Raw genomic sequence first — 26,138 nt, 5'->3', positions numbered from 1 at the left:
AATCGCCATGTGCCTTGATGCGTTCCCTTTCTTTAACGCTGCGAGCCCGGTAGTTTCCAGTAACGAACGGCACGCGCGTTATCATCATGATAGCATTGCCGACAGGCAATGCTATCATGCTGATAACGCGCATGCTGTTCGTGGTGGTGGGAAACCAAGGACAGAATGACCTCCTACAACAAAATTGGGAAGTGCTACAGACTAGAGAGAAGGACTATGCCTCCACCTCATGCGGGCTTTCTTACGGGCTTGACCCGTAAGGAAGCGCTGTTATACCGACAACTTCCAACGGGATCTTTATTCCCCCCGGTGCTGATGAGGCACATGTACCCGAGTGTTTATGTGAGTGACCTGTATTGTGTGTGCCAAAAGGAAAGAGCCACTGCAGCTCACATCCTTTGGGATTGTGCTAAGAATCCGCACCAAGCTGCAACGATGAGAACGATACCGCTGTGGCTCGGTAGCCGCAACGAGGTGCTACGATCACGAGGTCCAAGCCCAGGCCGTCCAGCAGATCCCGGCGGCCCTCGAAAGGTAACGACCGAGCGAAACTGGAGGGAGGCTGCCACCCTAAAAGAGGGGCAGGCGTGGTCGACCAAAGGGAATAGTGCGGCCACTGCCGGAGCAGAAGCGCCACACGCCAGGAAGACGTCATGGCCGCATCACGGTGACGCCTCCCTTAGAGGGGAAGGCTAATCGTTCTGCAGGCATTCCTGATAAAGTTGCTTCGCACTTACGATCGGTTTCCTTTGTATATCAATTTATTTAATTTTTCTTTTCGTACTCCCACCTAATTGTGGTATCAACATCACCAGTAAGAAGCGTACCTCGCTCGGCTCGGGACGCTCCTGCTATGAGCGACCCCAGGTTTGAGCAGGTTCAGAGCTAAACGTGGAATAAAGGAACGTTCCACAGATGTACGACTGACTGGTGTCATGCGTCGCAGTACAGATTTGTAGCTTATCCTCCACAGTGGGTGTATGCCAATTCGGAGGACATCATCGCCATCATCATGAATGTGCTTTGTCAGGAAGAAGCGGAACGCCAGGGTCGAAGGAGGTGGACGGCTTGGGACCACAGCCATTCCTTAAACGCTAGTCGTCAAGATAGCAACAAATCGAAGGATAACGACATGCCTGCACCGGCGCCCGACGAAGCAGACACCGCGATCGCAAATCTCAATATTAACGAAGGCCTGCAAGAACAAGAAGATGCGATGAAGGCAGCCATCGCTAACCACAACGCCGCCGACGAAGAGTCATTGGAAGACAACGACGAAGAGATGCCTGCGCCCGCGTTCGACGACGCTGCGATTGCGAATAACGCTGACGGATTCTTGCAAGAACCGGAGGAAGCGGTAGAAGCGGCGAACCACAACGTCGACGTAGGGGAGTTGGAAGAATACTACGACGAACAAGTAGTCATTCAGCTGATCCATGCCGCGCTCTACCAGATATGTCTGCTCCTTGGATCACTGGTCATCGGCGTCTCCTCTGCGGTCTACATGTACCGGGTGGTGAGTAATGCGATTTCTTTGTCATAAGCTCCGGTACATTCACAATATTTACCCAGTGGCACTAAAGATGACGACCCTTCTATGGCGCGTAGTACCGTTAGGCCTAAGTCTTTGTGATGCTCATTTATTGCATTAGCAAAAATTCATCCAGGAACCGCTCTAGGTGTTGTCTAAGTATGCGTAAGCATTGTGCCACTTGTCTGCATGGAACCCAGTGTCATCATCAATGTTATGAAACTTGATCCGACCAGTATAAAGTTTATCAACAATTATCCGTCGTTATCAACTTTATCGGACTAGATCCGACCCTTATCAATTGTCATCAACCCTATCTGGCTAGATCCGACCCTTATCAACCCTTATCGGTAGGTATAAAACTTCACGCAGTCGATCCGATCCGTATCAACCCTCACTAACCTTATCAAGCTTATGAAATGATTTCACCCTTATCAAATTTTATCGTCCTCATCGACCTTGTCGGACTTGATTTGACGCTTATCAACTCTTATCAGTGCTTATTAACATTATCAGAATTGATCCGACCATTATATGGCCTTACCGCTCTTTAGCATCTTATGCATTCGCCTCGAACCACTATCAACCGTGATGAGACCCATATAACCCCTCATCACTCCTTATCATCTTATCAAGTCATTGACTGCTTATCTGTGTTGCGTGTCGTGAAGCGCATGAGCCCTCATAGATCGGTGGCACTTTGGTTGGTCAAGGAACGCCCCAGCGGAGGGTGCATCCCACGACCACCAAAACGCAGTGGGGATGTGGCGTGTTTGGCTTTAAATTTTCACAAAATCGGAATTTTCCTGGTGTCTACAATGCACCGAGTTGGCTCTACATGTAGTTCAAGAGATCGTTTATACTCCACTACCACCCAATATTCCAACAAAGCCTTCATAGGAAAAATGTTTTATACATTATTTTCTTTACAGGAATCCGTCTTACGCAACGGACGGGTTTCCTCGTTGGGTAGGCATAAAAATGCTTACGCATTTAATAACATCACAAGACAATAGCAGTGCCTACAGAGCGTTGTGCTGTCCAGCAAGGCGTCCTACATAACGTACAGTGAAATTTCGGGACACTAAACCACATCGTTTAATTTTTCTTTTTTGCTTGGGAGGCGCGAACATTCGAAATTGCTTAAAGCAAATCCAACAGTGCTCCCTATTCGATTCATATTCCATAAGTGAATTAATTCACTATTTGAAATTGCAGAATATTCGCCTCCGTTCGAGCATGTGAAATAACAGCACTTACTTAGCTTAAAATGAGAAAGACGGATGCAAATAAGGACTGTTCCGAATCATTCTTCTACTGGAGAGCTCCGCTTGTAGCACTGAGGCACCGGTTCTTGAGGAAACGCGTGAAGAAGATAACTTATTTTCAATGTTTCCCAGTCATTCCGCAATAACGCATTGCCTTCAGACTCTTCTCACATAAACAAACTCCTCTGTTAATTGATGTTCTGCCGTAAACGCTGTTACATGTGTCATGTAATGTATGTAAGCCTCTTATTTCTCAAATGGACTTACCGTAACCTTTGTAATTTACATCGTTTAGAAATAGCAATACATTCAATTCGATATTCGAAGGTCGTCGTTCTCGAGTTGTCGTACTTCATTCGAAAGTTCAGCTATTGGAGCACCTCTAGTTTTTGTTTGTTTTTTTTTTTGGACACAGGAGACGTCTCTGAACTGGTGGAGCGAAGAAGCGGCCCGCGGACACGTTTTGATGCCCGTCAGACTGGTGTCCTGGCTGAAATGGCGGGCCCAGGCGTTCCTCGCTGCGAACCTACTCGCTTCCATAGTTGGGTTCCTGGGTTCGCTGCGTGTCAACCTGCACCTCCTCCTCTTCTACATCATTGCGGTGGCGGTGTTCATCCCGGCCCCGTTCGTCGTCGTTGTCTGCTGCCTTCTGCCGCACTCCATGAGCTGCTACGTAAGCCACGTGACCCGGCTTGGTTTATCCATCACTATAGAGATTCCTTCTGCGAATACTATAGGTAACTCTGGCACTGCGATCTACCACCTGCTGGATCGTTCAGCTATACTAGTGCATGAATTAGCCAAAACTTTGTCCTTGTTGCTTCAAGCTGTTTTGGGACTATGCAAATCAGCCATATTGCGTCAAAATATGGCGATAAACGTGCAACAATTTCCAATTATTGGGAATGTGCGCACAGTCTGGAATCGATTTCTGCGTTTAGCAAAACAGGATTGCTTCAAGATGTAAGCCAATGATGGCAAATAGTGCTTTGAAGTCACAAGAAGATCTCAAGCCACAAGTACGACGTTCGCACGAAGCCGTGCACCAACCACCGATCCCACGTTGCCTGAACAGCCAGCATTTATGTCCACGGAGGGAGGAGAAGTTAAAAGACAGGATCGCGCAACACAGTTGAAGCCAAGACGTATCGGCGCAACACGTGATCGTCGCGTCAGAGTGCGCGGCAGGTTTTAGTGCTCCCGGTCTGCAAGCGAAGCTATGGTAGTGCAGCATAACAACTGCGCGTCGATTATGAACTACCGGGAACCAGATGTTGTCGGCCAATACACTTTGTCAAAGAGGTCGCTTGCTGGGCCAGTACTGCGAGACAAAAAAGAAAGCGAGGAGGATGGCTTCACGCAGAGTTCACTTGCCAAGGCTGGCTGCGTGACGTATTGCTATCTTGTGTTTGTTTTAATGCGAAAGCATTATGTGCCACATTACGCGAAAATCCGTCGGCGTCGGCGGACCGAAACATGGTACCAAAATTGGCCGACGGCCCAAAAAGTTAAAACCATAGAAAAATGCTCAGACTCACGTCAAATTGCCCGAAGGGGGGGGGGGGGGGTGAGGGGATCCTGGAAACAAAGTAAAGCAATGGCCTCGAAAAGAAAGTTCGGTACATTTCGGTCTGAGTGGGAATCGAACCCGGGCCTCCTGGGCACGAGCGCTTCCCCGACGCCACGGCGGATCCATTGTTCTCGCTCGTTAAAGGTGTGGCCTAGTGTGTGCGTCATTGACCACGTGAAAGCTAGATCAGCCAATGGGGAGGAGGTTGTGCCACGCCATGAATGCAAAAATGATCGCGATCGATCATGACGTTCCGAAGTCTACAAACAGTATTTTGCTTTCGCATTCCCACGCGTAAGCAGTCTTATGTATCTATGTTCCGTGTTTACAGCTCCCGTGTACAACATATAGGAAACTCCGCGCTGATGATGGTACATTTTCTTGCAGAAATTACAACAGAGAACAATATTAGTGCCTATGGGAGCTGCCAATATGGTAGTCCACTCTGCGTGGGAATTATACACGGCAAATAGTTTTGCGCCCTTAATGGTGCCGGTTTGTTTCATGCGGCTAACTTCCATTACCCGTAAAGCTCTAAACATCTTACCGTACATCACACAGCACTTAAGCTACGCCTGCGATGAGCGAAAGCATTGCTTAAAACTGTGTAATCATTCTGACCACATGGTGCGCACCGAAATATCTGATACGGGAGGTGGGGAGTGATAGCTGTGAAAGTTTTTTTGCACGAAGTCGTCGCATTTGCTTGTCACAAAAAACTCGCGAAATAAAAAAAAAAGAAACCTCTTTTGTCTCCATGATCAATTCGATCTTACCTCTTAAGGGTAAGGGTACCGGCCATGGGACAAACCAGCACCATTAAAGGGAAGCTGAAAGGTTTTCCAGAAAAAATGAGTGAACATGTGTACATAATGGTTTCCAACCCTCCGAATTCGAATATCGTATCGAAATTGAGCGAAAGAAAGTGCAAATATATTTTATTTCGACGAAAAGTGCAGCAGCGGACACGCCCAGCTCGCGCGTCTCGTTTCCGCCTGTGATTGGTCGGGCGACCCGTGACGTCAACTTTAGCGACCGACCGCTGCCGCTGCACATGAAGCGCGGTGCCAGGTAGTTTGGTGCCCTAATGGAAAATTAAGAGGTAATAGAAATTTTAGAGAGACTGCGTTTTTCTGAAGAGTTCGGCGTTGCTCCCTACATGTACGAGCCGATTGCAAAGAGCCGGCCTCTCGAAGAAGCAAACGATGCTGGTGCGAGCAGTGCTTTCGACGAGAACGAAAGCGAAGTCTTGGGATCTCCTCGTGTTAGAAATGCTCTTTGGTGGGTATGTTTTTTGCAAAGCGATCTAGTGATTTCGCCGATCTTTCGCCGGTCTAGTGAGCTCGTTTCCGGTCAAACAACTGCAGTGTTGTGTTCCTGCATGCCTCCTCGTGGAACGTAAGCGGGGATGCGATCGTCGGCATTTGTGCGCTGTCCAAACCTGTCGGCAACCTACAAAGACGGTTCAAACGCGTGAAAAGCTTCCCGGTTCATGCAGTACGTGTAGTGACCTTCATCTGTGCGCCATCCGCACACTACTCGTAACCGAAGTCGTAAAGGCGGCGAATTCCGTCGGCTACGTGAGACGGTCGGTTTGTCGCTGTGCGCGAGAGACGGGGGGAGCGTAGCGTCCTGGCGTGCGCCGGCTTTCCAGCACATGCAAACTCTACATTTGCACTGCGTTATGCTATAGCTGCATGCAGGCTGTTTTACAACACAAGTGCAAATAGAAAATTCGCGGCGCTCTGCGACGAAACCTGCGTCGAGGGCGGGAAATAAACATGCACCTTCCGTTCAGCGTTCTAACATGAAGGAGCTCGCAGTAAACCAAATCCAGGTTTGGGCGAGTTCGTGTATTCATAAGGCCTTCCAACACCAGTTATCATCAGTCAGTCCGCACTCGTGCCGTCTTTGTTTTCGTTGCTCCGATCTTTTCGCGCTGCGTTTAGAAAGCCTGCTAGTGGAAATTCTGGTGATAATCGTCGTCACGGAAGTGGTTGGAGCACAGCAGTGTTGTTCTTGAGGGCTTGAAATTCTTTCGCTTTACAGCAGCCTCCCACTTCCTTAAAAGCTTCTTGTCTTGTGGCAAGCAATGGAAGACAACATCGTCGCGGCCGCTGGTGTTCGTGCAACCGTAGGCTGCACAGAAAGACGGCATGATCGGCCCACCACATCAGTTGATGCTGCGCACGTTGACCACCACTCTACATACACACAGACGCACCAACAAAGAAATGCAGGGTCGATCGAAGCAGATTACGACGGCACGCACGCAGAAACAAGCACGGTCAGGCACGGTCGCGCAGGCTGCGAAGGAGCAAAACTAAAGTTGACGTCACAACACCGCGGTTTCCGGTCTCCGCTTGCATCGTCAGCGTCAGCAGCAGCGCGCGGCATTCGACGGGGGGCGGAGCTACAGCGCAATTTCAACCGACGATTACGTCGCTCCTATACATGGCTTGCACTGACGTCACTTCCACAGACGCCAAGTTTGTTTTCCGGCATACTGGAGCACCACGCCGAACGTGCGCTGTCAACGCTGCGAGTCGTATGCGAATGGAAACGCTTTGCCATGGCTATTTGCGCAGTTGTAGGGTGTGCTAATCGCAGCAAAAGCAGCTCGAGAAAGGAGTCTTCAAACACAAACCTTTTTCGCCTTCCGAAAGTTGTAGAACGGCAAGGTGAACGAACGAAAACGCTTAGCTCGAAGCGACGCAGCCTGTGGCTTGCGCGTATCAAGCGTGCCGATCTCAAAGGCGATCTACCAAACATCCGAGTGTGCGGCGCTCACTTCGTAACAAGTAAGCCTGCACTTTTATTACATGTAAGGCGTAGCCAGTGTGCTAGACTCACATTTGCTTGCATTTGTAGGGAGACCAGCGAAGCTCTGGGAAGAAGCAAGCCCGGACTGGGCACCAACACTTCTGCTAGGCTACAGAGCAAAGCATGAAGGCAGTGCGCGCTACGAGCGTGCTACGAGGCGACGGTTCAAGCTGGCGACTACCGAGGTCGACTCGGAGACCGCAGCTAGAACTTCTGGACTCGCCGCAACGCCACCCGAAAACCTGTGCGGCGGCGACGACGGCGACGACGCACACGCAGACGACAGCCCATCACTGCCGCGAGCTGAATGTGAAGGCCAGGCTGCAGAAAATGAGTCAGGTCACTATCTCCATTACTTTGTTTTTGTTTCTTTGAAAGGTAGGAAAAGCAGATCTCGTTTACTCTGGATCTTTGTTTGGTTTGTTTACATCTCCACTATGAAATGTTTACATGCTGGTGTACCGGTCTGCTTTGATCCCTAAGTTTGCATTGTTCATTTCAGGAGTTGCTGTACAGGCGGAGATGACCATGGCAGACATTGCAGCATTGGAGCAACAGTGCAATGAACTAAATGATCATCTCTATGCCCTGCGTGCCCACATTGACCAGCTGGAGTGGACTGAAGCAGCATTCAGGAAGAACAAGGCCAAGGTCCTGTATTACACAGGAATGGCAAACTTCGACATTTTAAATGGCTTATTTAAACTTGTGGAGTGCTATGTCCAACATGGTGTGAACAATAGCCTGTCAAAGTTTCAGGAGTTTGTCCTCTTTCTAATGAAGCTGAAGTTGAATTTGCAGAATGCTGATCTTGGCTTTAGATTTAGAGTTTCAGAGGCAACAGTGTCACGCATTTTTCGTAAGTGGTTGTATGTTGCAGACTGTCGGCTGAAGCCATACATTTCATGGCCAGACCGGGTCACACTGCAGCAGACAATGCCCCAGTCTTTCTTCGATTCTTTTGGAGGTAATGTGGCCACAGTCATTGACTGTTTTAAAATAAAAATAGAACGGCCATCGTCATACGAGGCAAGAAGCGAGACATGGTCGCAATACAAGCAGAGCAACACTGCAAAATTTCTGATCGGCATCGCTCCTCAAGGCGTCGTCACCTTCATTTCAGAGGGTTGGGGGGGCCGCTGCAGTGATAAGCATATCACGGAACATTGTGGAATTTTAGATAACTTGCGCCCTGATGATGTTGTGCTTGCTGACCGAGGATTTAATATCTCCGAGAGTGTTGGGTTCTATTGTGCACGTTTGCATGTTCCAGCCTACACTAAAGGCAAAAAACAACTGTCGGCAGAAGAAGTCCAGAGTACCAGAAAACTTGCCAACGTTCGCATTCATGTGGAGCGAGTTATTGGCCTCATAAGAAATAAGTTTACCATATTGAAATGCACTCTCCCCATTGAGTACGTTACCCGCCGAGAAGGTGATCACGCTCCGCCACTGGACAAAATTGTCACTGTATGCTGCGCTTTATCCAATCTTTGCCCATCAATTGTTGCCGAGCTGAAGGAAGCCAGTGGTGAAGTGGCCTTGCATACCTCACAGCCTTATTAGTGTGCGAGGCTTTCATAAATCTTTGCTCGTACCGTGCTATTCATTACGATGTCTTTTATTTTCATGGAGTTTTTTCACTGGAACAATCTCACTTCTATCAACCTGTATGCCTAAGGTAGAAAATTTCTGATGAATGAGAAAAATCACTACATTACTCTGCAGTGTTACAATCTTGCATGTGCTTTGCTCTGTGTGGAGCAGAGAGCAAAATGCCCCGGTAAATAAAATATGCTTGACTTGTAGGTTGTACGTTTGTTTATTTACTCATTGAATTGGTTGGTACCTAAACCATAATTGAATTGATTACTGTTCATTCAAGGAACTTGTCCAAAACAATACAGCATGAATTTCAAGTGAACTAGTTTTCTTTATTTTGCTTGCATAGTGGACAATGCCACTTCTTTGCCTTTGGTGCCCGTGTGATCCCCACACATGAGAAATGAAACCATTTAAATGTGCATGACGGGTTGTCGCATGCAATCATTTTCCCCGTCTCTGGTCCTTGACAGAAGCAGTAAACTTCTGCTGGTGGCAGTTCCTTTTGTGGGGCTCCCTGCTTTCGCGTGAAGAACTTGCTGAAGAGCTCGGGAAGAATTGCTCTGATGAAAAATTCCTTTGCATTTGCAAACATCAGGTCGCAGAACTCTTTGTCTCTTCTAATTCTGTGCACATGAAAAAGGCCTGGAGCCCAAACAATGAAATCACAATAGCTAACCTTACATATTGTCATCTGGGCTTGCACTTGGTAAAAATACTCATGCTGCTTAGGAAGCTGCAGAACTCCATTGATGTCCATCAAACACGACCTAGCCTCGGTGAATGAGGAGGCATCACGCAGCAAATAGGGGCATTTCACTTCGGCTACACCTCTCCCACAGCACGAGCATGAAATCAGAGCGTCTGGTGTTGCTCCGGCAAATGGATATGATTCACTTCAGTGAAGTCCAGACCTGAAGCACTTGAAATCTTTGTGCTTCTTCATCTGATGATCTTCATATGTCTTCAGCGCATCTCGTTCATGTTCTAAACCCCATGCCATGGCAGGAGTCTTTAGCATAGATTTTTCTGGGTAACATATTGATTTCAGTAATGATAGGCTAGGATTATCTATGGCTGTTCGGCAGACTGTTTTCATAACAGAGGCTGTCACTCTACCCGCTCGGTAAAGGTGCCAGTCTGGTGAATTGCTCTGGTTTTTTGTTTTTGCTTCAATGAACTTCACTGCTTCATCAGTGACGTGAAATGTGCTCATAAATTTGTTGGCCTTGTCAATGAGAGTGTCGAGTCCATCTGGCAAAGCATCATCTGTGTACAAATCTCGAAGGTGTACTTGCTGTTTGGGCACTGGTTCCTTGAAGGCAGCAGAATGGTGAGACAGCATGGAAAAAAATGCTGGAACAACACCAGTTCTCTTGCATATACTGTGCAGGTCTTCCATCTCTGCTAGTGAAACTGGTGGCACATCAATTCTGGGTGCTGTCGCTTTCTTGTTTGTAGGAGTGCCCTCAATCCTATCATCAAGCTGTCGTTTTTTCCCTTTGGCAGATGCAAAATTGATTTCTTTCAATCTTTTGAATTGAGCCTTTTCCACATAGGTAGGGAGCCAAATGTTGTCTTTTTGAGTGCAGCTAACAGAGTTCCTCATCCTTACACCTGTGTCGACAGCAAACAAACAGGCACCGACATGTGAGCAGGCTTCTCCCACACCAGCCATACAGGTGCAGTGCGCATTCAGCACGGCACCACCGTCTTTGCAAAGGATCCATACTTTCAGTGGACGTTCGCCCAGTCGTTGCGAGTGGTTCACCTTCAAGGCCAATCAAAAGAAGATTAAACTGTTGACATCAAAACATACATCATGCACACAATGCAGAGATAGCCAAAACTGCATGGCAAGCACACAAACACTGCATTCTTATCAGCAAAGCCAATAAAGAAAAAATTCAACACTGTAATGAAAACATACACCATGCAAACAATGTAGGCGTCCAAAAAATGCATGGCAAGCACACACACACTGCGTTCTTCCCTGCAAAGCCAATAAAGGAAAAAAATATTGATATCGAAGCATACACGAATGCAGACATATAAAAAAAAGCGTGGCAAACACATATTGCAATTCCTAGCCATAAAACACTCGCGCTAAAAGCTGCATTCTTTGATGATATTTACACATCAGCACGCGAAACTCTGCTTCTGCGCGACTGTAAAGGGTCAGTGTCAGTTCACCATTGATTAGCCAGAGAATGCCTCCGAGTGTTGTACACAAAATGCAGGATTAAATAGCCGTCAACTTACCTCTCCTAGTAGGAGCACTTTTTCGCCTTGCAGCCGCTTCGCCGACAGAGTTTTCACCCAACCGCTTGTGAAATAGTTGTGGGATTCAAGCGATTTGTAAGCCTTCATTTCCTCCAGAGTCGTGAAATTTGAAGAGAAAACCAGGCAGTTGACAATATCTCCGTGCGAGACCTCGGGGAAAGCGTTGACGTCCATCGTCGTATCAGCACCCGGCCGCAAAGTGTAGGGGTCCACATCGTCGCACAGCTTTACTTTTTCTTGGTATCGCTCACGCGCCGAACCGATCAGTCCGGCGTAATATGCCTCGTTAAACGCAGGTTTACTGTAAACGGGCGGCATTTCTCGCGGGAAGTGTTGACATCCGACACAGTGAGACAGCAGCTGAACAGTGCACACGACCGGTCACCACAGGAACCACAAGCGAAAAGAAGAAATGCCGCGCGCGCGGTGCTCCAGCATGGCGTTGACGCTGCGGCGCGAGCGGATGTGACGTCACGTGCAAGCCATGTATTAGAAAACAAAAACCCAAATTTGACCAACATGGTTTATAAGGTTCCCGCATCCGTATATGAGCGTCTTATTGAATTCGACAGACTCTTCAGCTTCCCTTTAAGCTTGTGAAAATTTTCGCTCTTCAGGAAGTGCATGGATTTCCGGACATTTCGTCCTTCTGACTTCAACCGACTTTGGTACGAGATATTGCTTCACAAAAGAAATAATTCGCAATGATTATGCATGTGTACAGAGACACTTGCCGCGGGAATTCTCTCATTTCCAAAGGTGCGGTCTCACACACGGTATAGTTTTGAAGTCCCCAAGATAAAATTCCCGCAGGACCCGTATCACAATGAATGTCGACGATAACGCGATCAGCACTGAAGTAATGTACATATGGCGACACACGCCGTAGTACCAGCGTCGAAACGCATCACTTGTGAAGGGTGTGTGCAGCATTTCGCGTCGCACGCGTCACTTCTCTGGACTAGCTGTGCCATCTGGCGGCACCACCACGAAGTCCGCGTGCGCAGCGTGTGCGAATAATATTCAGAGCAGATTGTCTGAATGCACGAGACGCGGGTTCGGTTCCACCTAACGCAGAATAATTTTTAAGTGGCGTTTTATTTTGTTGCCATTGGAGAACGGTACATGCCCAGTGACCAAGTTAGCGCCAGAGAAATTCATTGAACAGCGGCACGTACCCAGTGACAAACACCTTGTTCACGTCGAAGATGTTCACCCTCCCCCCTATTCGAGTTCTGCAGTTACCCAGTTACCCAGCTGCACATTGTTGCCAATTGCCAAATTGGCATCAAAGATGTTCATTGAACTGCGGTACATAACCAGTGCTACTTACCCAGAGACCCAAGTTGTTCCGATGGTTGGTTTCGAAGCCTGTTCCCTCGACACAGCAGCCCTTTGCGCCACCGATTGGACCACGGTTTTCCCAATGACCAAAGTTGGCGGAACAACGATTATACACCCAGATATAAAGATAAGCACTCAGACCCCGGAAAGTGCGTCAAGTACCTTGAGACTGCTAATCGCATCAATGCCCCAATTCTCCGCCTTTACCGCACAGCCTATTCGGCGTCATGAATTTCTATCGCAGGTATTCCCGAACGCCTTCAGGTACTTCCTCGTGGTTGCGTGGGACGGCGATACCAGGCCACTGAGCGTACCCATGCTCTGCGCCGGTCCCGTGATCGCGGTTTGCTTCGCATGCGCCACGAAGCTGTACGAGACCATAGAGATGGCGGCGGCGCACGTTGCAGCGGTGCGACGACGGGGCCGCCGCCGCGTCGAACGGCGGCGGCGAGGCTAGACGTCCTCGAGGCCCCTCCGGTCGACCCGCTACAGAGGCCTCTACAGAACTGCTCGACTGGTCGCGCAGGCAGTGTCGAGATAGCCTCCTCTTATTGCTGCTGTTTTTGGTGTACCGAACTAACAAGAAGACGCCTCGAAGTATTCTGTGCTGTGTCATTCAGCCACCGCTGTGCCCAGCTATTCTCTTATTTGAGTATAGCGCGGTGTCACAGTGGCTATGACGTTCTGCTGCTGAGCCACGAGGTAGCAGGTTCGACTCGCGGCCACGTGTCGAACCTGCTATAGCTACAACCGTGGGAATAAACCATGTTCACTCGCAGCCTCGATGCCCTGAAGTAGCATGTGAGCTTTTATTGGCCGGTTGCCTGCTCCAAAACCAACGTATACAACGTGACACCTGCAGTTAAGGAGGCCGTTCCACATCCGCTGCCACGTCCTTAAGTGGCATTGGCTAACACACTCAGGGCTATAGTGTTGTGCACGCACACCCACAAAAGGGCAATGGAGCGTGGCCGCCGCGCGCTAGCGTGATTGGTAAAGAAGCGCACGCGTAATGCATAAGGTGAATACCTGCGGCAAGTTGTCGTTTTGTTATTTGTACATTTCAATTAAACATAATTAAGTTCCCCTGAGCTTCCTCTGACTTCATTCTCAGTTGTCCTTTTTTTATTTAGCTATAACTCTCTGTACGCTACTCTACTTTTTTTTTCACTGTACTGCAGTACAGTGAAAAATTACAGTTAAAGTAATTACAGTAATTACAGTGAAATTACAGTACAGTGAAATGATAAGTGTTAATTGGTGCAACTATGCACGTCACCACATAATTTAGGACGTGCTTCTCTAGACTGGTGTTGAGCGCATTATTTCTGCTAACTTAACGTTATTTCAGTGTAATGCTAGGTTTATATTTCGTAATTAGTGCAGGTGCACTGAAGTAAGTAATTATACACTAAATAAGTAAAGCTTCATTAATTAGCTAGCATCAAACAGCCATGTGTCGTGTAAATAACGTACCCCTCTTTAAATCCAGCTGATGCGACAGAATTGCCCTGAATGCCACAGAGGATCTGTTCCAGCTAACGAAGGCCACCTGGCACAATACTACACCGTATGTACCATACATGTACAGCCTTTGTCAAAAGAATGCAGGCTACATCAACGCGCCTTCTCGACAGTGTGGTTCGGCTGTATGGTGCGGTTCCCTTGCCGCTCCGAAGACTCCAGACCTCTGGATGCCGAGTATGCGAGAGTACTTTTGATTCCCCAAGGAGTTCAAATTTATTTCATACAACAGAAATTCTCTTAAACAGCCTGAAGCCTGACGGCCGCTCAAAACGCAACCCGTATACGTTTGACAAAGACCTAATATTTTCATAAGTCAAATCATTAAAGGAATGACTGCGCGAGGCACAGGGACCGCAGACGATCATTCATTTTTTTTTCTCTCTCTCTGATAAGTAAATTTTGGTTACCCACTCCTCGCTGAAGCATTTGTTGAAGATGACTAGGAAGCATATAGGGCATAGAGAAGGAGGTGCAGAAAGGCTGGCGAAAGACTGGCGGGTAAGAGAAGGAGTAGAAGCAGCCACAGCTGCCATCATGTTCCAGTGGCCCAAGACTGTTTAACGCAGGTCACTTCAACAGATGTATGTCTGCAGTCTCCCACGGAAAGGCCTCCACCGACTGATGAAGGCGTACAGGGTGTCCCCAGGACTGAGTGTGCAGGTAGCGTCTCGGTGACCGTGCAGGCTGTAGTTGGGACTGATCTTGCCCTGCCGAAATCAAGGATTGAATGGTTGATCGATCGATCAATTGATTGATTGATTGATTGATTGATTGATTGATTGATTGATTGATTGATTGATTGATTGATTGATTGATTGATTGATTGATTGATTGATTGATTGATTGATTGATTGATTGATTTTATTGTTGTGACTAATTACTCAGCCGAGCTATTATTCACAGTAAGAACGCAACACTTGTGCAGGTGTGCAAATGAACAAAAATCATACTAAGCAGACAAGGCATAAAGAGCAAGTCTTTCCATAGTTAGGTAATACATATGTGCCCTACAGCAAAAATAAATAAAGTTAAAGCCATACTGTTCGCGTTGCTGGACGCGTCAGCCTTGTCATTACTTTTTTTCTGAAAGAGTGTTACATGAATACTTTTTTTTATTTACAACAACTCTTGCTTTTACTGCACCGCAAAAGTACCAGGGCGTGGCACGACTAAAGTGATCATGCAAATGTCTAGGCTGCTGACCGCTACACAAGCAGGAATGCGAACAAGCGGCGCAAAACAACGATCACACAGAGCAACAGGACGTGTTCCCTTCAACTATGCAACGTTCTCCGAGTTGCGAACATCTCCGACTTATAGACAGAAAACAGGCAGAACTTAAGCGAATTGCTGGAAATACACTACGTGAAAAACTTCATGGTGGCTTAATGTGGCTAAGGGAGGCCCCTCTGACCGTGTAGTGTGCTTCAATCATCCGCAATTGTTTGTAAACAGGCTTCATCATGGGCCAATTCTCTTGAGCGGGGCGGCACAGCATGCTTACACACAAGTCTCTGCGAAATAAGGAACCGGGAACTGCGAAGACATGACGGGCGAAAGCCTCGACTCTTTGCGCTGCTTTGCACTGATTTGCGACGCTAGCTAAAGCTGTAAAAAAAACAATTACGCCGTTTTACGTGCCACAGCCACGCTTTGATTATGAGGCACGTCTTAGTGGGGGACTATACGGTTTAGCTTTGACCACCTGGGGTTCCTTGACGTGCACCTAGTTCTAAGTACGCGGCTGTTTTTGCATTTCGCCCTCATCGAAACGCTGTCGCCGTGACCAGGGATTTGATCCCGCGATCTCGTGCTGAACAGCACAACACCAAAGCCACTAATTATAAGCAACCACGGCGGGTACGCTGACAGCTGTGACACTCACTCTGCTCTTAACGATGGCTGCGTAGCAGTAGTAACGATGCATTAGATAATGTTTGCGGTTACATTTCGCTTAGGAATGTCCCGATGACAAATGAAATGCCAGATTCCGAACCAAAAGGCCTACGTTTGAAACCAATTAACTAAAGTGTTTATATTAAATTCATTATTTACTTATACTGTGTGTCCCAGCTACCGTTGCCCAAAGTTCTTGAAGAAAAAGAAATATTAAAAAGTTCAGCTGCAAGATACTATTTAAGACCTGCGGTGTTTTGTCGTCAGAGGTCTGACAAACCAACACTGTCGCTCATAAAATCGTACCCTGCCCTATATTCATTCTTAATCTTTTTTTTTCATTGAACAGCTTGCTTATAACGTTAGCTGGGACACCCTATATATAAGACATATCGTGACAATTTTTAGATCCGTCACGTACTCAGAAAAATGCGACATCTTGCTCGCTTTTACAGCTCCGGTTCGGCGTGAGCGCGACAATCATTGTTTATTTGTCAACTGCACTGCGCCATTTCAAGCTACCGTAAAGGGCTCATAAATGCTACAAAACCAACGCGCAACAAGGCAAGCGTCCCTATCGTACTGGGCACAAGCAAGTTGGTTGTTAGTACAACCAACTAGCCAGCACAACTGTATTGTTACCGCCACCAAGCTAAGTCTACAAATTTTTGAGCATAACCAACTAGCCAGTACAACTGCATTTTTACAGCCACTAAGCTAAGTCTACAAAATTGTTGAGTTTAACCTTTCGTCACACTGTACGTGCGGCCAATGCTCTAGATTTTCTTATGTGAAGAATACAGGAACGATACGTATAGTGTGACAGTACCAGGGCGACGCCGCACTGCAGTAGCCTGTCAAGCGTCCCGATCGCACGGGGCGTCGGCAGGTGGCGCGAGAAGTCGCCGAAGAAGGCCATGGAAAGCGCGTCCTTGTTGTGTCCCTTGGTGTGGGCGCCGATGGCATCCCAACCCCGTGCCACGTACACGCGCCCGTCGCCTCCGATGAGGAAGCTGTAGGCGATGTCCTCCCAGCCTGCAAGACGCGTCAACAGGGTGGTGATATGAGTGACAACCCCCTCCCAACAAAGGTCGTGGATTCGAGTGCCTTAATTAACTCTACCTTAATTCACTGTGCCTTAATTTGTTCTATTTAACACCAAAGAGCGTGGGTACGACTCCCACCAAATGTCGAGGGTGCGACTGTTGTGGGTTCGAGTGCCTTAATTAACTCTACCTTAATTCACTGTGCCGTAATTAACTTCGTTCTATTTAACACCAAAGGGAGTGGATGCGACTCCCACCAAAGGTCGTGGGGGGTTCGAGTGCCTTAATTAACTCTATCTCAAATAACTGTGCCTTAAGAAACTTCGCCTTAATTAACACCAAAGGTCCTGGGTTCGACTCCCAACAAAGGTCGATGGTTCGATTTCTTTTTAGACCATCGCTGTTCACGCCGACAACTGCGCCGGATTTTCCGCCTCATGAGCCATATTATGCTTTCTCATTTAAAAAAAATGGCCAGTGTACCTTTTGTATCTTGGTGGTAGTGTTGAATGTACCGCATCTTCTCTGAGCACGTCCACGGGTTGAAGCATTCTCCTCCAGCTGTGTGGTGCACGAAGACGCGTGGCACAGGTTGAACCTTCAGCCTTTCCCATTCTTTGGGTGGCCGGGCACCCCAGGCGTGGCGGGGCACGAACTCGATGCCCGAACAAGCCAGCGTCACTCGGTCCCCCTGTTCCAGGAGCCAAGGTTGCCACCATGCTCCGCCCACAGTCCATTGGTTCCAGTCAGGGTAGCCATACGAAGCTGGGTGAGCTGCCAGATAGCCTTCACGCAAGAAGACAATGAGAAACGTTAGCAAAGGCCCATTGTCAATTCTGCACCAGGATCCTCTAGAAATATTCTCACAAATCTACAATTACCCCTGCCATCCCTACAACTCCCGCTATCTGCACATTACCAACAGGGTACTTTCTCTCGAATCAAGAAGAAACATACGTCAACGGTAGCATGTTCTACCAATTGTAAATAGAGTAGGCAGTACCGAACAAAAAGAAAGCTGCTGTTATGCAACTTTTCATAGAATCGAAAAAATGTAATATTCCGTATGTATAATTACTGCAAAAAAGTGAAGGGGTAAAGTTGTCGTCCTCCAGTGGTTATAAAAGAAACCCAAATGGTTTTCTCAGAAAGACTCCTATGGGTTACCTTTGTAGCTTAATTCGGGGTACTCTTACTCCCAGTATAGGGTAGCAAACTGGACGCTCTTCAGGTTGACCTCCCTACATCTGCTCTTTTCGATGTCTCTCTCTTTCTCCTGCTACTCTCAGGTGAACTATATTTTTGTAATCTTTCAGAAATCGTTCGCCCCCTTGCTCAGTCCCACAGAACTGGCTTGCGAAATAAAAATGAAAATGGTCAAGCATTATCTCACGCGTTATCCCCAGCTACTCCCGGTTTATGCGCTTTTTTCGGAGAGGAACGAAGTTCTTTTCGCAAGCATGTACAATGTTTCTAAGATAAGACCACAGTTCACGCACATCCTTCAGTGCACTGAATTCAGCAAAGCTGTACGCAAGGGCCAGATCATAACTGAGCAGAGTCTCAATAAAGTTGTATACCACCACCACCACCGGAGTCCCGCACTGTGGCGTGCCTCATAATCAGAAAGGAGTTTTGGCGCGTAAAACCCCCCAATTTAATTGAACTTGTTTTTGCATGATTACAATGATCTATTGCTTTTACGTTAGCAGATACGTGAGGCTTCTTGAGTAAACCGCGTCTAAAGTACGGCGTGTCACGAAAACAAACAAAAAGAAAATGAGAACGCCAACCGCTTTTCGTGAATGCTTTTCTGGCTATTGTCGAATTTCGTCCTTTTTGTTTCTCAAATTCACCATTTTATGAGATCTGATTGGGTCAGAGAACTCCTATACCGCCTCTGATTGGCTCGAAATGCTGCCATTACAGAATTTTGACAATATTGACACGTGGACTTTTCTTTTTCGAGTGAGCGCTTTTCACCGTCTAACAAATGTTGTCGCTCAGCGCGGGACGCGCCTGCATGTATCGGAAGTTTCTGGAATGTTATCGATGATTCTATCCGCTGTCTGTTGTCACCGAACCTTGTGTAACCTGATTGCATGTATGCGCGACGCGAATGGTGTAGAACTTTCTGGAGGACACGCGGGCACCAGCGATTACTGTGGAAAGTTCGATGGCTCGTGTATAAAAACCGACGCACCTCACCGGCAGACCAGATTTTCGACGATCGCCGACCGTGTTCGCCGCTATTGCTGCACTTCGAGTGTAACTTGCTTTTGTGGGCACAAGTTCTCCCAATAAAAAGTCACCATTTTTGCAGCTGCATTATTCACCGTCAGTACTACGTGTCAATATGGCGGCTTTTGACGATGTGAAGAATGACATCCCATGCCTATATTCACTTAAAAGAACAGAGGTTCACTCAGCTTGTCTGCTTCTGGTGACCGGAGGAGGTACAGCCCAGCACAGCGGCGACGACGACGACAGCGACCAGTCCGCGAACCATGTCGACTCGCTTCTCCTACGCGAAACGCTTTCGTGTGAACGCCTCCCTACGCGTTCACACGAACGCAGTGTTCCCCCAAATCCGTGATTCTGCTCGCGCGAACCGCCGTTCGCGAATTCGCGAATGGGACAAATATAGACAACAATGGTCGCTGCAATGATGGATGGTGCTTCACGTGCACGCAAACAACGCCCCCGCCCACGTGCGAACCAGCGCCTTTTCTATAACTGGAGAAATTTTACTTTGTTCCCCGCGCAACAGTCTGCGCTCTATCTTTTGCCTACAAATTTTTTTTTGCGTTTGCTTCTACTCCGTGTAATAAAAAAAAACGTCCGTGTCTGCTAACGTAAAAGCAATAGATCATTGTAATCATGCAAAAACAAGTTCAATTAAATTGTGGGGTTTTACGCGCCAAAACCCCTTTCTGATTATGTGTGTGTGTGTGTGTGAAGTGATTTTTGGAAAGGAAACGGAAGAGATGAGTGCAGCGCCGTAACTGTCTCTCACAGGAGGACACCTCAACAGCACTGCACGGGGAAGGGGGAATGGGAAGAAAAAGATGAAGGAGAGAAAGACAGGACGAACGTGGCAAGGGGGAAAAAAATGTGAGTGCGGGGCTCAGAGCCGCGCTCTCAAGTGCGTCGCACTGCAGTAGTCTAGCAGTGCCGAAAGAGCGTGCTTCACGATGGACGAGTGGGCTGCAGGGAATGCACGCCGCAGTGCATGCGGGACTCCGGTGGTGGTGGTGGTAACAACTTTATTGAGACTCTGCTCAGTTAGGATCTGGCCCTTGCGTACAGCTTTGCTGAATTCAGTGCACTGAAGGATGTGCGCGAACTGTGGTCTTATCTTAGAAACATTGTACATGCTTGCGAAAAGAACTTCGTTCCTCTCCGAAAAAAGCGCATAAACCGGAAGTAGCTGGGGATAACGCGTGAGATAATTCAACTTAAAAGGAAAATAAAACGGCGGCGAAAAAAAAAGGAGACAAGAATGACGTTGGAAGTCTTGTCAACAGTTGACAGAGTAAGATCGAAGAAGCAACATCCCGTTTCTTTGATGTGACATTACATTCCTTTACGGCCAATAAACCTCATATATTCTGGCGCTACTTATCAGAAGACCACTCAACCGTGTCTACCATTGCAAATGTTGATGGAACTATCAGTGAACCTCACATTGCAAATGAATTCAACAAGTTTTTCCAGTCTGTCTTCACTAGATCCCACGCTTCGCTGCCCGCACGCATAATCGAACCATTAATGATGGAAATGACTTTGGGTGAATCTGGGATCCTCTCTCTTTTACATAATCTTGACACAAAAATATGACCTGGTCTAGATTTCATCTCAAACACATTTTTAACCCGATACGCTGAATGGGTGTCTAGGTACCTGCATCTAATCTACACAAGGTCCTTACAAACACTAGTTATACCGGATGACTGGTGATGTGCAAAAATAATTCCAATGCATAAATCTGGTTCTAAAACTGAACGAAATAACTATCGACCACTATCGTTAACTTGCACAAGCTCCAAAGTGATGGAACACATTATTTTTAAAGCCATCACACACTTAGAAAATAACTTCATTTATGAAAAACAACGCGGTTTCAGAACGGGATTTTCGATTGTGACGCAGCTTGCCGAAATTGCTCATATGACATCGCTAACACAATTATTGAGGGCACTCAGGTAGACGCAGTATTTCTTAGACTTTTCTAAGGCGTTTGATGTTGTTCCTCAAAATGACCTTATAACAAAATTATTAGCGTTTGGCATTGATTCTAACATATATAGTGTCATCGATTTCCTCCAATCTAAATGACAGCAAACAATGTGTTACATCTGTATGTGTATTCATGTGTACCCTAGGGTTCCGTTCTTGCGCCTGTTTTGTTCCTCATTTACATAAATGAGATTTTTCTGTGTCCCTTCATCTATCAAAATTCGTCTCTTCGCAGGCGATTGTATCATTTACAAAACCGTGAAAAAACTTCGACACAAAGTTCTCCTTAACAACTTCCTAGATTCAATCTATGCTTGGTGTAAGACTTGGAGAATGCAGTTAAATGCGAGCAAGACGCAAAGCATCACATTCACCAATAAGAAGCATCCTCTAAATTCCACGTACATGATTGCAGACACGCTGTTAAAGTATACGATCAAGTGAAGTACTTCGGGCTCACCCTTACATCTAACCTTCATTGAGAACCCTACATCAAATCCATTCGTTCTGTAGCTGAAGGTAAACTAAACTATGTAAGGAGAAAATTGAGTAAAGCACTTGTCCATATTAAACTTAGTGGAAAGCACTTGTCCATATTGTTACGTAGGAAGACGCAGACGAAAAGCTACATGTACAATATAGCTTTTCTTTATACTCAAGTATATTTACAAGGAAACACGCCGCACTTGGCCAAGAAGCAACAGCCCGCGCTAGCCCCCAATCTTCGTTGTCTTCTTCACACTGCTCGCCTCTTCGTCATCGCAAATACTGTTCCGTTGCACTACCCCCGGCGGCAAAAGCGCCGTCCCGAAGCGACTAAAGGCCGGACTCGGAAGCAGTGTAGTAGGCCTTGAGCCTACTGACTTGCGCGACATCACTAGATGCCAGAGTAGAGGGCGAGGTCGAACTCACAGGAGCAATTTCGTACGTCACAGGCGTCACCTGGCGCAGCACGCGGTAGGGCCCTGTGTATCGCGAAAGGAGCTTTTCTGAAAATCGAACGTGACGAGAGGGCGACCACGGGAGCACCAGTGCACCAGGCGAAAACTGTACGTCACGGTGGCGGGCGTTGTACTGACGCTGCTGAGTGGTTTGCGAGGCCGTCAGTCGAGCACAGGCGAGCCGGCGTGCATGGTCGGCGAGGGCGATGGCGTCGCGCGCATACTCGCTTGTTGAGATCACAGCAGGAGGAAGTGTCATGTCAAGGGACAAAGTCGGTTCACGAACGTACAGTAGATAAAATTGAGAAAATCCGGCGGTGTCGTGCCGGGAAGAATTACACGCAAACGTGACGTAAGAAAGGCCAAGGTCCCAGTCGTGGTGGTCCTTGGAAAAGCACTTGGACAGCATATCGGTAAGAGTATGGTTTAACCGCTCTGTCAGGTCATTGGTATGAAGATGGTATGAGGTAGTCAGCTTGTGTTGAGTGGAGCAGGAACGCACAATGTCGGCGATAACTTCCGAGAGGAAGTTACGACCACGGTCGGTAAGCAGCTGTCGCGGGGCGCCATAAAGCAAGACAATGTCACGCAAGATAAAGTCCGCGACGTCAGTGGCGCAACTGGTAGGGAGAGCTAGCGTGATAGCGTATCGGGTGGCGTAATCGGTTGCGATGGCTACCCATTTGTCCCCAGAGGATGACGTGGAAAAGGGACCGAGCAGGTCTAATCCAACACGAAAGAACGGTTCCACAGGGACGGTGATCGGCTGGAGATGACCGGCAGGTAGCACCCGAGGTGTTTTCCGACGCTGGCAGGGATCACGGGCAGCAACATAGCGACGGACGGAGCGAGTGAGCAGGCCAATAGAAGCGGCGGCGGACGCGGTCGTACAACTTGGTCGCGGTCGGACATCTTGGTTACCCCAAGATGTCCTGCACTATAAGTGCGTCATGCATCTCAAAGAGCACAGTCTGTCGTAGATGTTTTGGCACGACAAGATCAGATCCGTCAGGGAGGAAGCCTCTCTATATTTTACGCAGCCACGCCAAATGAGATAGCTGCAAGCTTCAAGTTCTTTACCTGCATTCAAAGGGAAGAGGAATCAGCTCAGCAGTTTAGTGTGGAGCTTTGACGCCTGGCTGATAAATGCAACTTCGGGACCATGTTGAACCGCCTGCTGCAAGACAGGATCGTGTGCGGAATTCACAGCAGTGGCGTGCAGAAGGCACTGCTTTCTCACGCGAAACCGACGTTGCAGGAGGCAGAAAACATAGTGCTTGCAGCAGAGGCTGCACGACAGGGTGTTTTGCTTATGAAGCAGACGGAAACGAAGGAAGAGCCTGCTGAGCTTCACAGACTAGCGGGCGATAGACAGCCAGGGGCATAACAACGCTCACACATGAACACTGTGCCTCTTTATTCAGCGACAGCCCTTTTTCTCGATGTTCTGAAGCAGCTGTGTACGTGCGCACATGCGCACGGCGAACACGGTTTTTCTGGCTTTGTTGTCGTTTAAACTTTGCAGCAGTATAGCTATTTACTAATTTGCTATCGCAATCAATGCTTCATCTTTTGTGCGAAACTGTGACTTTTTTGTCATTTTGAAGTGCATGCCGTGGCAGACGTGTGCCTGTGCTCTTGTAAATCTTCAGTCGTTTTTATCGCTAGAATTCGCCATGAAAATTTATTGCGTGTAGCTTTTTAATAACAATTGCGATTTCGCTGTAACACATGGTCTATGAGACGGCATACCCAATGGTGGGAGTAAGGGGGACGGCTAGCTCTGGATTAATTTCTACATTGTGGACGAAGGATCAGGTGCGTAGTAAAGATCATCAGGAGAATCGAGTTCCCCACTGAAAATGAATCGTATCATAAGAAGCGAACAAAGACGCCAAGGACAACACAGGGGTAATAACTTGTACTTACTAATAGAAATAAAGAAATTATAAATTAATGGAATAGAAAGTGGATCAAAAAACAACTTGCAGCAGGTGGGGAACAATCCCACAACCTTCGCATTACATGTGCAATGCTCTACCAATGGAGCTACCGCGGCACCGCCTTCGCTTCCTTTCTGGGGTAGTTATGCGTTACTACTAGAACTAACTCTGGGAGTGTTTGCCAGCGCCACCACTCACAAACCTTGGCGGCAGAATACGAAAATGAAGTTATATAGAAACTGGTGTGAAAATCGACGGCAACACAAAAATGATAAAAGATGAGTTCAAGAAGAACACTGAAAAGAAAAATGCCCCTTGCACACACATGCCATTAAAGAGCATCACGGAAGAAATTTGAAGCGCATGCACGCCATCGGCGCCGCCGTTGTCTCCAGGGATGCGGAGTGCGTTTGCCTGCAAAAACGACAAAGCGAAGCGGACGCACCACCAACGCTATGCTGAATGGTTCGTGCCATAATACAAGGAATCGTCACTGTCCATCATCATCAATCGCATTGGTGGCATGGTAAGGACAATGTTCTGCCTTCCACTGCTGGCAAGAACATTGTGCACACTCACACTATAAGCACATTAGCATTCCTGCTGAGCTGCTGTGTGCGTGCACTGGTCTGAGCGGAGAGTAAACGTCAAGACAGTAAACATCAAGCAAGCAACATTATTAAAATTTCACTGGTTGCTAACACAGTCTCATCTCATGCACATTGAGGCATGACGCCTGCAATGCCGCTGGCAGTGCTCATCATGCCAGCATTGCGAGTCGCCTGGAAACTGCAAGGGTGCTGTTCCTTCGACGCAGCAGTTGTCTTGCGTGCTGCGTGGCATCAATGTGTCTCACCCGCATAAAGCTTGAACACATTCAGAAGCTTTCAACTGCAACCCTGCTATTCGCTGTTAATGCTTTACCCTTCAGGCAAAACTGGATTTTAAAGGACTTCTTGTGCTTGATATAAAAATGCAGCGCACTAGTTGTGTGTCTAAGCCTTTCATCCTTGCTAGATTGCAAGATGCAGCTGCTTGTTCATTTATTCCGTGATGTATCTTAATGGCATGTGCGCATAAGCACAGTTTCCTTTTGTGCGATCCTCTTCATAAACTGAAGTCGTTGGACAGCACTCGTCCCATGTGCTTTTCGTGTTGCCATTGTTTTCAACACTGATCTCAAATATATGCATCCATTCCAACTATCCCAGCTACCTACTTTATGTCTAATCTTGGTGCACGAGCATGCTCGTTTCCTGCTCCCATCGGAATGTTGCAGTGGACATTTGAGACAGCCGGGTCGACATGGAAAGAGACAGTGTCATTTGTGCATCAGTGTGCCTTCAGGGCCATCTGATGCACATATAGTTCATGCATCAGAATAGTTCCTAGTCTATAGCCCCCTCACCATTTCCTCTCATGCCAACCATGCCGTCAGTGGTGTTTTAATGCGATACCGATGATGCTTCACTGGTTTTTGTCTTCGCCTTATCACCCGTTATACTCCTATACTCGATTTTCCTGCTGCCAGCACTTGCATATAATGCTCAAAATGGTGAAACTCTGCAATAAATCATAGTTGTAAGTTAGTAAGTACTCCCAGTTAACTTTTTTCGTGTGATCCTAGCAATCACCTTTTCCCATATGCACTACGTTTGCATAGTGCTTTGCACTTGGTCATGTCATCTTGTCTGAAGCCTGTTGTGTGTCAGATGTCTAATCGCACAAGAAAAAAAGACCCAATATAGTTAACTAAACTCTCGGAGGCAACAGCCGTCATTCAAACACGTGCCAGATGGCACTACAAACCACGCTGAAGCTAACACAGAGGTGTCCCAAAGGCGAGTTGTACCTGTGCCTTACTTGTGCAAGTTCATCATGCACCCAAAGTAGCAATTGATCAGCAAGCACATTATTGTGCAAGAAGGATCTCAACTTGCTACAGGAAGTCCTTTCAGTTGCACAGCCTTTCTATGTTTTCCCCAGAGTATGATTGCAAGTTTCACACCTCAGTGGAACACTGCAGTGAAAAGTCCGCTTTTCATAAGTCATGCATGTAGGCATAAACCTTGCATTATGTCCAAGAAGGTCTTACTCTGGCAACAGAGACATTTCTGCAAAGCGC

General features: G+C 47.4%; 4 protein-coding genes across 4 annotated transcripts; 2 read left to right on the top strand and 2 right to left on the bottom strand.

Annotated features, from left to right (window-relative positions):
* Positions 1–963: 963 nt before the first annotated feature.
* Positions 964–14,052, top strand: LOC135904451 (uncharacterized). Its single transcript, XM_065435265.2, has 3 exons — positions 964–1,516; positions 3,215–3,472; positions 12,666–14,052. The coding sequence occupies exons 1-3, from the start codon at positions 1,013–1,015 to the stop codon at positions 12,876–12,878; spliced, it is 975 nt and encodes a 324-aa protein (XP_065291337.2). The 5' UTR covers positions 964–1,012; the 3' UTR covers positions 12,879–14,052.
* Positions 6,859–9,007, top strand: LOC139047323 (uncharacterized). The gene is made up of 3 exons (XM_070521144.1): positions 6,859–7,170; positions 7,241–7,531; positions 7,695–9,007. Exons 1-3 carry the CDS (start codon positions 6,942–6,944, stop codon positions 8,756–8,758), a joined length of 1,584 nt encoding a protein of 527 aa, XP_070377245.1. The 5' UTR covers positions 6,859–6,941; the 3' UTR covers positions 8,759–9,007.
* On the bottom strand, positions 9,693–11,511 carry LOC139047380 (uncharacterized). The gene is made up of 2 exons (XM_070521206.1): positions 11,057–11,511; positions 9,693–10,565 (listed from the first exon to the last, which is right to left on the bottom strand). Exons 1-2 carry the CDS (start codon positions 11,393–11,395, stop codon positions 9,693–9,695), a joined length of 1,212 nt encoding a protein of 403 aa, XP_070377307.1. The 5' UTR covers positions 11,396–11,511.
* An 84-nt stretch (positions 14,053–14,136) lies between the features above and the next one.
* On the bottom strand, positions 14,137–19,541 carry LOC135904450 (peptidoglycan recognition protein 1-like). The gene is made up of 4 exons (XM_065435264.2): positions 19,321–19,541; positions 17,374–17,676; positions 16,674–16,879; positions 14,137–14,655 (listed from the first exon to the last, which is right to left on the bottom strand). Exons 1-4 carry the CDS (start codon positions 19,397–19,399, stop codon positions 14,521–14,523), a joined length of 723 nt encoding a protein of 240 aa, XP_065291336.2. The 5' UTR covers positions 19,400–19,541; the 3' UTR covers positions 14,137–14,520.
* Between the last annotated feature and the right edge of the window lie 6,597 nt (positions 19,542–26,138).

This window comes from Dermacentor albipictus, chromosome 7 (genome assembly GCF_038994185.2).
Source record: "Dermacentor albipictus isolate Rhodes 1998 colony chromosome 7, USDA_Dalb.pri_finalv2, whole genome shotgun sequence".
NCBI classification, from domain to species: Eukaryota; Metazoa; Arthropoda; class Arachnida; order Ixodida; family Ixodidae; genus Dermacentor; species Dermacentor albipictus.
This window is presented reverse-complemented; position numbering and strand designations above follow the sequence as displayed.

Coding starts and splice junctions, on each gene's coding strand:
- LOC135904451 (XM_065435265.2), top strand. CDS start 1,013: ATGAATGTGCTTTGTCAGGAAGAAGCGGAACGCCAGGGTCGAAGGAGG. Junction 1,517..3,214: donor CGGTCTACATGTACCGGGTG/GTGAGTAATGCG, acceptor TTTTGGACACAG/GAGACGTCTCTGAACTGGTG. Junction 3,473..12,665: donor CGCACTCCATGAGCTGCTAC/GTAAGCCACGTG, acceptor TTTCTATCGCAG/GTATTCCCGAACGCCTTCAG.
- LOC139047323 (XM_070521144.1), top strand. CDS start 6,942: ATGGCTATTTGCGCAGTTGTAGGGTGTGCTAATCGCAGCAAAAGCAGC. Junction 7,171..7,240: donor CGGCGCTCACTTCGTAACAA/GTAAGCCTGCAC, acceptor TTGCATTTGTAG/GGAGACCAGCGAAGCTCTGG. Junction 7,532..7,694: donor GGCTGCAGAAAATGAGTCAG/GTCACTATCTCC, acceptor TGTTCATTTCAG/GAGTTGCTGTACAGGCGGAG.
- LOC139047380 (XM_070521206.1), bottom strand. CDS start 11,395: ATGCCGCCCGTTTACAGTAAACCTGCGTTTAACGAGGCATATTACGCC. Junction 10,566..11,056: donor AAGTGCTCCTACTAGGAGAG/GTAAGTTGACGG, acceptor TTGGCCTTGAAG/GTGAACCACTCGCAACGACT.
- LOC135904450 (XM_065435264.2), bottom strand. CDS start 19,399: ATGGTTCGCGGACTGGTCGCTGTCGTCGTCGTCGCCGCTGTGCTGGGC. Junction 16,880..17,373: donor CTACCACCAAGATACAAAAG/GTACACTGGCCA, acceptor CGCGTCTTGCAG/GCTGGGAGGACATCGCCTAC. Junction 14,656..16,673: donor TGCAGTGCGGCGTCGCCCTG/GTACTGTCACAC, acceptor TGATTTCGGCAG/GGCAAGATCAGTCCCAACTA.